Source organism: Rhinopithecus bieti, unplaced genomic scaffold (genome assembly GCF_001698545.2).
Source record: "Rhinopithecus bieti isolate Rb0 unplaced genomic scaffold, ASM169854v2 scaffold_24952, whole genome shotgun sequence".
In the NCBI taxonomy this organism is placed as follows: Eukaryota; Metazoa; Chordata; class Mammalia; order Primates; family Cercopithecidae; genus Rhinopithecus; species Rhinopithecus bieti.
Genome location: NW_016811371.1, coordinates 459325 through 470626, shown reverse-complemented (window position 1 = coordinate 470626; position 11302 = coordinate 459325). Strand labels below are relative to the sequence as shown.

The window sequence follows — 11302 nt, the reverse complement described above, 5'->3', positions numbered from 1 at the left end:
AAAGGAGATATATATATATATATATATATATATATATATATCATATATAGATGATACATATCTACACACACACAGATAGAGAGAGAGACAGAAAGTCTAGTATATGGTAGTTATTACAAAATGGATGAAAGACTAGCAGTTATTACAAAATGCTTACCTGAAGGTCTGGCGGTGTTTCTAGATTTTTAGTTAATTCTTTCAGATCATTAACTTTGGAATGCAGTTCTTCCAATCTCAATGCTTTGTTTTTAACTTCAGACTGCCAAAAGGGAAGAAGCATAACTAATGAAAAACACTGACACGCTATATTTGGCATTTAATAATTTCAAGAAGAGCTAAGTTTGTCAAAATACCCCAACTTTAAGCCAGTGTAAAACATAAAAATCTGTTTCATTTTTCTGAGGGCTGTCATGATGTAGAAACGTGGAAAATGTTACAATTAGCTTCCGCTGGGAATGTGAAGGAGTGTGCAGAACTTTGTTTCTCTCCACTCCTTTTTATTAGGAAAAAAAGCTGGAAAAAAATTAAACCCTGATCCAAAGTCTTGAGTCAGTGGGGATTTTCAATAAGCTAAGTGTCATTTATTCATTAACTTTAATATTACTGGTTACTATGGCAGCATGAAACTCTTGAAGAAGCATTTCAAAGCAAGTATTGAAGTGCCTAACAAGGAGTGCCTAGTTACTGTAGGCTATGTGTAATATGAACAAAACATTTCAAATAAAAATTTAAGGGATATTAAAGGAGAAACAGATTCATTAAGAAATCGATATATAATATTTTGCCTTTTTTTGTACCAACAGTAACATAAAGAAGAGGAAAGTACGATCAAAGAATTATGAAACAAATGAGAGGCTTGTAAGCTTCATTAGTTATTTGAGACCACAAAGGAGCATTTAATAAACTATTCCTCTCGAAAATGGTATTTTGATGCTTTGTGGACACCAGCAAACCTACTGATGCCTTCAACTCAGAAAGGAATTTCCTTACTGGAAGACGTGATGAGCTGTCAGGCCCTCTGGCTTTCTCCAGAAGCTGGCCAGGCAACTGAGGAATCTCCCTCCTTATCTACACTCAATACACTGCAGCGGGAAGAGCTCTGTGGGCACTGGGCTGAATCCGATTCACTGATTTTATTAGCTAGTGTGTCACATGGACAGTGAGTAACATAAATAACCCATCTTTGTGACTAACTGAACCTGGTCATATCTAATGTGGCTCAGAAGCATATTGAATCATTGGATTTCTGAGGTCAAGAGTAGTTGATTACTTTAACAACTCCCTCTCAATCTCCCACAAAAAGCCCTCATTTGTAGCATTTACCACCATGGTAAGCTACAACATGACGTCATAGCACACGGAGTGGAAGACATATACAGTAGTACATTGTTCTAAAATATTTCAACCATGATACCATAGACGTCAATAACTCAAAGACCTAGGTAACAGTAGTGATGTGTAGAAGAATAATGGAAAGTGTTATGTTTTTGTTTTTTGTCATTACCTTTGTATTCAATGGAACTTATTTAATTGTAAATTTATTTAGAGTTTAATTTTTAATAATGGTTGTTTTTAACACTGGCTCACAAAATTCCTGAACATATAACAATTGACTTTTGTAAGCTGGTATAAGCTGGATCCAGTGCAGGCCACTCTGGAGCCGTAACGTTAGTTTAGCACCAGAGATAACAGCCGAGGACACTGCGGTATCTATCACCCCTGCCTGTACTTTTAGTCTGAATAATTTCTTCTCCTTCTGATTGCCCTCAGAGATTGGAATTAGATAACAAAACATTGAGAATGTTCTTTGGATCAAAGACAAATAAGTAATACAATTCATTCATGTATATTTCTCTGGACCAAAGTCACTGTCTCCTCACTCTATTTCTCTTTACCCTACTCCACTTTTATCATAGCCCAATTACTACTTGATATTTTATATATAATGTATACTGTAATATAATTAATGTAAATTCTATGAGGGTAGGACTTTCTGTTTTTCTATTATATTTTCAATGTCTAAAACAGTGCCTGACATATCTTAGGTGCTCATTAAGAATTTGAAGAGTGATTAACAAATGATTGCAAGAAATAGGAATAAAGTTTAAAGTGAATTGGTGACTAGAACTTTAAAAGTCAGGGACCCCTGTGGAAGCCTGTGACCCTCCAATCTCCGATTTTCTTTCATTTTTGAAAAGGAAGTGGAAGAACCCACTACCTGGCACAATAAGAGGACACGCTGAGGACTCAGTGAGCAGTTTGGGATTTTTTTGAATACAGAAAAATAGGTACCAAATATTACTAAATTACAAACACTTCCAATTTGGTTTTTAAGTAGAAAGATGCCATATTCTCTGATGAATGGGAACAATTATAGATTTTATAGACTTTTACTTTTCTACTAATGCTTTAAAGAGCCCTAAATAAGCATAGATAAAATACAAAGAAAATCCTTTTATTTATAACCTACTCAAATTAAACAGCAAAAGATAGGTAAGAGTTCTTTAATGCTCTTCCATGTCTCTTAAAAGAGGAATAAGGTCCGGAGCAGTGGCTCACACCTGTAATCCCAGCAGTTTGGGAGGCTGAGGTGGGCAGATCACCTGAGATCAGGAGTTCAAGACCAGCCTGGCCAACATGGTGAAATCCTTCCTATCTCTACTAAAAATACAAAAATTAGCCAAGCATGGTGGCGCATGCCTGTAATTCCAGCTACTCGGGAGGCTGAGGCAGGAGAATCGCTTGAACCCGGGAGGCGGACGTTGCAGAGCTGAGATCTGGAGCACCACTGCACTCCAGTCTGGGTGACAGAGCCAAAGTTTGCCTCAAATAATAATAATAAATAAATAAATAAATAAAAGTTAAAAGAAGAATAAACTTTTAAGACTTTTTTTCTTTGTTTTCATATTCTAGTCAACAATATGCCACCAGTTTCCATATGTCAATACAGTCAATTTACCTCAAATTCTTTAAGCAGTTCTTCAGCTCTGAGGCGGTTATCCAGGTTGCTGATGTTTTCTGCCATCTGTGGAACAGAGTTGTTTGACCATCCCTCAATCTCATCTCTACTTGAGAGTACATCATCCCAAATGGACAGGCTTACTCTCAGCCTATCCATGTTTTCTTCAAGTTTCTCTGCTACCTAGGAGAGAAACAGAAGCCATGGCATTCATAGTCAGAGGCGTAAGATGATCATCCCCCAGCAAAGTACCAATGCTTCTTTTATCAGAAAAGTATCTGACTGACAAACACAGTTTCACAAAAAATTATTGTAATCTAATAAGTGCACCTGACTCACGTAAATGCTAACCAATACATAGATTGATTCTGTCATTGGGAGAGGTGTATGAATTCCTGAGACATTGCATTTTCATTTGTAAATTGGGATACTAAAAACAACAGGTCCATTGGAATCTACTGTAACTCACTATAAGGTTGAATTCTACAGGACAAAGGTCCATCAAGAACAGTGTTGTATTTATTTTGAAAGTAATAACAATGGCATTTTTATTTGTAATGTTGAGGTATAATTAGCATTAATTAGAGTCAAACATATTTATAACATAATGCATATGAAAGCAACCAATTTTGCATATTGAAATAAAATAGTATTGTTTATCACTCTTCGTATAATGATAGGCACTAAAATCCCAAAGGTTATAAACAAAACAAAAGCATGCTAAAAAAAGAAAAGAAAAGAATGTTCCTTTTTTTTTTTTTTTGAGATGGATTCTCACTCTGTTTCCCAGGCTGGAGTACAGCGGCGCGATCTCAGCTCACTGCAACCTCTGCCTCCTGGGTTCTAGGGATTCTCCCACCTCAGCCTCCAGAGTAACTAGGATTACAGGCGCTTGCCACCACTCCCGGCTAATTTTTTGTATTTTTAGTAGAGATGGCGTTTCACCATGTTAGCCAGACTGGTCTCGAACTCCTGACCTGAAGTGATCCGCCCACCTCGGCCTCCCAAAGTGCTGGCATTAAAGGCGTGAGCCACCGCGCCCAGCCAAATAATGTTCTTTTAAAAGTGGAAGCATATATATAGGGTTTTCTGCTGCCCCCAAATTATTTTATTATATTACACAAGTATCAAAGTCTAACTGGTAAATTTAGCTTAAGTAGGGGAACCACAGTACTTCTGAAACTAGATTTTGATAGGAGGTCAACAGAATCACTGAATTTTTCAGCTGAAAGGTAATGTAAAATATTTATGGATTGATATATAGAGTTCCAGGAAAATCAAGTGACTTGTTCTGTGGTCACATAACTGGTAAGTGACACAACAAGAACTAAAACCCAAAGATGTAAATTACAAATGCAATGTTTTCCAATGCAAAATTATAGCCTTATTACTGTAAATTATTATATATTATGGTTTAATATTCTGTAGAATATTTATAAATTCTTCTTTTTTATCTATAATTTCACAGTTTGGGACAGAAAAACATTCAGAGTTATAATTTGTTATGACTGAGGTTATCAAGTGAAATTCCCAAGAGTCTGATGATAAGTTTTACAAAACAGATACATTTTTTACTATTTCTAAACTTTATGTGAGCACTGTTTTCTTCAGACTATGATTTCGCATTTAGTACTAAATGTTAAAGTGAAATTCAGTTGGGCGCAATGGCTCACGCCTGTAATCCTAGCACTTTGGGAGGCCAAGGCGGGCAGATCATCTAAGGTCAGGAGTTGGAGACCAGCCTGGTCAACATGGAGAAACCCTGTCTCTATTAAAATACAAAATTAGCTGGGTGTGGTGGCTTGCACCTGTAATCCCAGCTACTCGGGGGGTTGAGGCAGGAGAATTCCTTGAACCTGNACTGAGGTTATCAAGTGAAATTCCCAAGAGTCTGATGATAAGTTTTACAAAACAGATACATTTTTTACTATTTCTAAACTTTATGTGAGCACTGTTTTTCTTCAGACTATGATTTCGCATTTAGTACTAAATGTTAAAGTGAAATTCAGTTGGGCGCAATGGCTCACGCCTGTAATCCTAGCACTTTGGGAGGCCAAGGCGGGCAGATCATCTAAGGTCAGGAGTTGGAGACCAGCCTGGTCAACATGGAGAAACCCTGTCTCTATTAAAAATACAAAATTAGCTGGGTGTGGTGGCTTGCACCTGTAATCCCAGCTACTCGGGGGGTTGAGGCAGGAGAATTCCTTGAACCTGGGAGGCAGAGGTTGGGGTAACGTGGAATTCCCCTTTCCCCCCCCCCCGGGGGAAAAAAAGGAAAACCCCTCTAAAAAAAAAAAAAAAAAAAAAAAAGTGAAATTCACATCCTTGAATAACCCTTTGCCCAAAAATTTGATTGGGAAATGTGATTATTTAAACGATTTGCAGACTCCCAGGTGATTATCTTACATCCAGCCATTTGTCCACGGTGCTCTCCATGTCTGTTTTCACCAAGCTGAAATCACTACTGTGAATTTTTTTCAGTTCAGATAACAAGTGTTTTCCTTTGCTGGTAAAGTTATCCAAGTCTTTCTGTTTGTAATTCATTTTGTTCTTGGCAGTTTCATGCTGTGGATAAATGATTCCTTAATTAATAAAATAGTCAGTGATAAGTCATGAGTTTAAAACCATTTGCCTCTAAGAAATTTAATTCATAATTGACCCTATGCAGAAATTATTGATATTAATTAACTATACAAATATATATAACACCATTTTCTTGAGTTGCTAGAATCCTAGAATGTCAGTGTTCCTAGGGGAAAAAAAGTTGAGCTTGTTAGCATGAATTATCCACATCTAAGTATACAGATAAGAATTGTGCAGATAACTGCTTTATGAGTAAAAACCAGATCTACTAAAGCAGAATACCAACATAAACACATTTTGAATTTTACCTTGGAAAAAGCCCATTTAAGATCTTCTTGATCTTTAATGGTAGTTCTGGTTACAATCACACTGCTGGCATTTTCTAAGACTTTAGATACAGCTGACTTCAGGTTCTGATATTCTCTCATTAAGTCAATAAGTCCACAGCATTGACCCTGACTGTAATGATTAAAGAAAATATATTATTTGGTGTCATGTATCAGGAAAGGGGAGAGTTCCCTACAATTGGACTTGATGTTTCACTACATAAAGTTATTAATACTCATGGATTCTGGAACCAAGAGAAAAGCATATTTCTACATACTGATCTCAAACTAGTGCTGCTGGTTAATCCTACTTACTCCAATGTCCAAAATATTCTCTGTGAATGAGGGATGCACACAACCATTGAAATAAAATCTATGAACTCAAAGACAAAGAAGCAATATATGTTCTTGCCAACTCAAACTTACATAGATGAGTCACCCAAATGTTTTGGTTTTTTTTTAATTGTCTTTTTCCATGTTGTTTTAATTATTTCATAATGGCATATGTTGCAGGAAATAAAACAACAATAAAACAAAACATAGCCCAAAACTAACAAATAAAAAGATTACTCAGTAATTAACATATATATCAGATTTTCTCTTCCATCTCAATGTAATAAATTCTCATTGGATATGACTACCCTGAAAACTGTCAAAATGAGAAGATAGCTGCTGTTTATAAAAATAAGGTGGTCTACAACCATATCACCTCAAATGCACCTGATCTCGTTTGATCTTGTGAAGGTAAGCAAGGTTCAGCCTGGTTAGTACTTGGATGGGAGACCCTCTGGGAATATTGGAAGCTGTAGGCTTTTTTTTTTTTTAAACACACACACACACACACACACAAAATGGCTGGGTGCCACGGATTCATGCCTGTAATCCTAGCACTTTGCGAGGCCAAGGCAGGCTGATCACTCGAGGCCAGGCGTTCGAGACCAGCCTGGCCAACAGGGCAAAATATCGTCTCTACTAAAAATGCAAAAATCAGCCTGGCTTGGTGGTGCACGCCTGTAATCCCAGCTACTTAGGAGGCTGAGGCATGAGAAAGGCTTGAACTCGGGTGGTAGAGGTTGCAGTGAGCCAAGATCACACCACTGTGGTTCAGCCTGGGCTATAGAGGGAGACTTTCATAAAAGAAACAATAACAAAAGAATAAAATGCCGTTGAGCAAGCAAGTTTACATCTAGAGATTTTTCCAAAGAAATAAAATTATGTGCACTAAGATTTAGGTAAAGTGATATTCTTCACACCATTATTTGTAATAGGAGAAAATATAGAAATAACCAAAATGTTAAAAACAGGTCAATAATTAAATAAATCCTGATATATTCTTATGATAAGACACTGTGCGACCTCTAAGAAATCACAATGTAGGATAATGTTTAATAATACGGAATAAAGTTTGCACAACATGATTCAATTTAAAATGCCTGCATTAATAGTCTACATTATATAATATGCTCCAAATTTTGTTTAAAAAGCCTTTGTACATGATGTAAATTATATGTTGAGGGTCATTTTTTAAAATGCCTATGAATGTCCAATTGTTCTAGTACCATTTATTGAAAAGATAATTCTTTCTCCACCAAACTTTCTTTATATCTTTGTCAAAACAATTGACTGTATATGTCTAGGTCTATTTCTGGACTGTGTTCCACTAGTTTATATGTTTATCCTTCAGCCTGTACCACACTGAAACCAGCTAGTATAAGTCCTCCAATCCTTTTTCATTTGTTATTTATTTATTTACTTACTTAATTATTTTAGGTACCAGAGCTGCCAGCAAAGTCCTCCAATTCTTTTTGAAAACTGTACTGGCTATTCTAGTAGGTCTTGTGTTTTTACGTATACATTTTTAAATCATCTTGTCAATTTCTGCAAAACTTCTGTGAGCATTTTGATTGGGATTGTACTGATGTAAAAAAGACCCCAATAACAAAAAAAATCACCCAAATCAGCCAACTTGAATATTTAAAAAGATAAACAGATTGCAAATAACATATCAAAATATGCTCAACATCAGTCATCAGGGATATACAAATTAAAAACAAAATGTGCCAATTCTGGACACAATGCCTATGAGTTAGTCCTGCTCCACAGTGAGGAGTTAAAGACACACACACACACACAGAGATGGCTCTATACATCTAGTAGAATGTCAAACAAGCAAATAAACAAAAACGTCACAATACCAAGTGTTGGAAATTACGTGGAGCAACTGGAAATCTTACACATGACTGGTGTGAGTGCAAAATGGTGCAACTACTTTGAAAAATAATTTGGCAGGTTCTTATAAAGTTAAACATACATGTTGCTATACAATCCAGAGTCTCACTTTTAGATTATTTACCCAAATGAAATAAAAACTTACATACATGCAAAAATTTGAATGTGAATGTTTATAAACACTTTATCCATAATCATCCAAACTGGAAAGAACCCAATTGTCCATCACCTAGTAATTGAATAAACTGTAGTAAACCCATTCAGTGGAATATTCAGCTATATAAAAAAAAATGAACTTTTGACACACACAATGACATATGTTGTGCTAATTAAAAGAAGGCAGATTAAATAAAACAAGCCAGGTCACACTCTATGTGATTTTGTTTATAAATGATTCTAAAAAAAGACAAAACTATAGATGTGGAAAACTGATCCCTGGTTGCCAGGGGTGCTAAGGGCAAAGGGAAGAGATAAGGCCATTTTTTAGGTGGTAGAACTTTCATTGTGAAGTTTAACAGTTACACAACTGTATAAGTTTGTCAGAACTGATAGCATTGCATATGAAAAAAAGTAAATTTAAATATGTTTAAATTTTACCTCAATTACAAGCAACTACAACAAAACAAAAAATATATATAAAATTAAAAGTTAAGGCTGTCATGGTAGCACTTCGTAACTGTTGACAACTCCTGCTTTAAAAATTGAATTCCACGTGTAATTTTTTTTTTTTTTTTTTGAGGAGTCTCACTCTGTCTTCCAGCCTGGAATGCTGTGATGTGATCTCGGCCCACTGCAACCTACACCTCCCGGGTTCAAGTGATTCTCCTGCCTCGGCCTCCCGAGTAGCTGGCATTACAGGCACCCTCCACCATGCCCGGCTAATTTTTGTATTTTTAGTAGAGACGGGATTTCACTATGTTGGCCAGTATGGTCTTGAACTCCTGACCTCAGGTGATTCGCCTGCCTTGGCCTCCCAAAGTGCTGGGATTATAGGCGTGAGCCACCGTGCCTGGCCTATAATTGTTATCTCAAAGCAACATTCTCAATAAAATTCTGTAGAAATATGTAAATTTTCAATGTTATGAAAGTGACACAGAATACCTAAAATGGTAAAAGATATTTAACTACTGATTACATCAATGCAAAACAGGCAATGTCCCAATGTCACAAAATAAGTGGGAAGCTAAAAACAAGAACTGGGTGGGTTTTGACTTACTTTTCATGAATTAGTCTTTTGGTATCATCCCAGGTGACCACTAAGCGGTTTATCTCCCTGTCAACTTCAGATGCAAAAGCTACATCTTTCTGGGCAATTTGCTTGGCTTTGTCTTTCAACCAACATAGTTCATGCTCGTGAGAATTCAATTCATCTTCTAGCTGATTAAACACTCTTAACCTGTGAATTAAAATGTTATTTTCCAATGAACTTACTAAAGGTAGTAAATGAATATTTCTTTTCCATAAATACATGATGAGACCATAAAGCACTCATTTAGACAGTAGAAAAACTTCTAACACAGAAATTAAATTGATGTTTATCAATGGATAAAGGTACTTTTAAAGTTAATTTTGCAAAATAACTCAGACTGTACCTCAGAAAACACTGAAAGTCATTCTTAATACTCACCATCAACCTTCTGTTAAGTTTGTATTTTCTTTGTACTTTGCTTTGATGGTATAAGATTTTCAAAACTAAGGCTGATCTCATAGGCTAACTAGGTAAATACTTACTGTCAAATCATTGGTAAGAAATGTTTCTGGGTCATGAGGTTCGATTATTATTGTTTCATTCAATTATAATTTGTTTATATTATAAACAAATTATAGTTGTTTCATTCAATATCAAATTAGCTTTACTGAGCTCTGCTATATATATATATAATTAAATTTAAATTACCTACCTTGCTGAAAAGATTACTATAAGGAAATGATCATTTTTGTCCCTAATCTATTAATATCAGAGCATTTATAAAAAAAGTGGCCATATCACCAGCCACAGTGGCTCATGTTCATAATCTCAGCATTTTGGGATGCCAAGGTGGGAGAACTGCTTGAGACCAGGAATTCAAGACCAACCTGGGCAACACAGCAAGACCTTATTTCTACAAAAAAAATATATATTTTTTAAATTTAGCTGGATGTGGTGGTACATGTGTATAGTATCAGCTATGTGGGAGGCTGAGGCTGGAGGATCACTTGAGTCCAAAAGTTTGAGGCCACAGTGAACTGTGACTGCACCACTGCACTCTAGCCTGGGTGACAGAGCACGACCCTGTTTCAAAGAAAAAAAAAGTGGCCATGTAGAGGCAGCTGTTGACTCTCCATTCTTACAGTTTGATATAGGTCTGCAGAGTTCACACAATGAGTCCGCATGTTTTATCCCATTTAATTCCCAAAAGATGGTGGCTGGGGCACGTGTTCTCATTATCCCCACCTTACAAGAAGAGAAGAGGTTTTCCCAAGGTGGCATAGTGAAGCATTAGTATGACTGGAATTTAAATAAGTCCATTAATTCAATATAACATTTTCTGCACCCGATGTGTGACTTTGGTGAGTGCAGTGTTGTGGATACTGATGTGGCTCTTTAGTCCAACCCGGGCTTTCTACTCTGGCAATTTTAGGATCTCCTGTCTGCTTGGCCTAAGAAGGCCATGCCACCCTGCAGCACCAATGATACTGCTGGCTTCCAGGGTGAGCGGACACTAGGCACCTTGTTCTCTTTTTATTCTGGAGGCTATTTTTTCTTCCCAAGTATCATTCCCTTTTGTAAATTTGTTAAACTAATGAGATAATTTATTGCTGATAAAGGGTATAATCTCAGGAGCCCAGTCCTAATATTGACTCCACTATCATTTGACTAAATCCTCAACTTAATGTTTGATTCTGGTTAAAAGGAAACAACCAGCAATGGTCTCATCAGGAACAACATAATCTTTATCAATCATGAATACCTTGGCATGAATACATTTCAGTTGTTTCTTTGCCCACTGAAAAAAATGGAAGAGAAAGTGGCCCTGAAAACAGGAGTCAGAAGGTTCTATTAAGAAGAAAAAAAGATTGAAAAGAAGGCTACAGTTTTAAGAAAACAGTTACTTCTCAAATTTACTAAGGGAACTTATCTTAGACCCATTTGCTTCTCAAATGGACTCACCTGACAAAAGCTCAGCTTTGCTTACTTAAACCCACTCCTCTGCCTCTCCATACC

At 36.4% G+C, this 11302-nt stretch overlaps 1 protein-coding gene across 1 annotated transcript in view; it reads right to left on the bottom strand.

The window, feature by feature from the left end:
• Positions 1-11302, bottom strand: part of LOC108543340 (nesprin-1) — a 259529-nt gene that overhangs the window by 12686 nt on the left and 235541 nt on the right. The window contains exons 40-44 of the mRNA XM_017893773.1: positions 9314-9493; positions 5851-6001; positions 5366-5524; positions 2960-3142; positions 158-259 (exon numbers count right to left, since the gene is read on the bottom strand). Coding sequence (XP_017749262.1) covers positions 158-259; positions 2960-3142; positions 5366-5524; positions 5851-6001; positions 9314-9493 — 775 coding nt within the window. The remainder of the gene's footprint in view (positions 1-157; positions 260-2959; positions 3143-5365; positions 5525-5850; positions 6002-9313; positions 9494-11302) is intronic.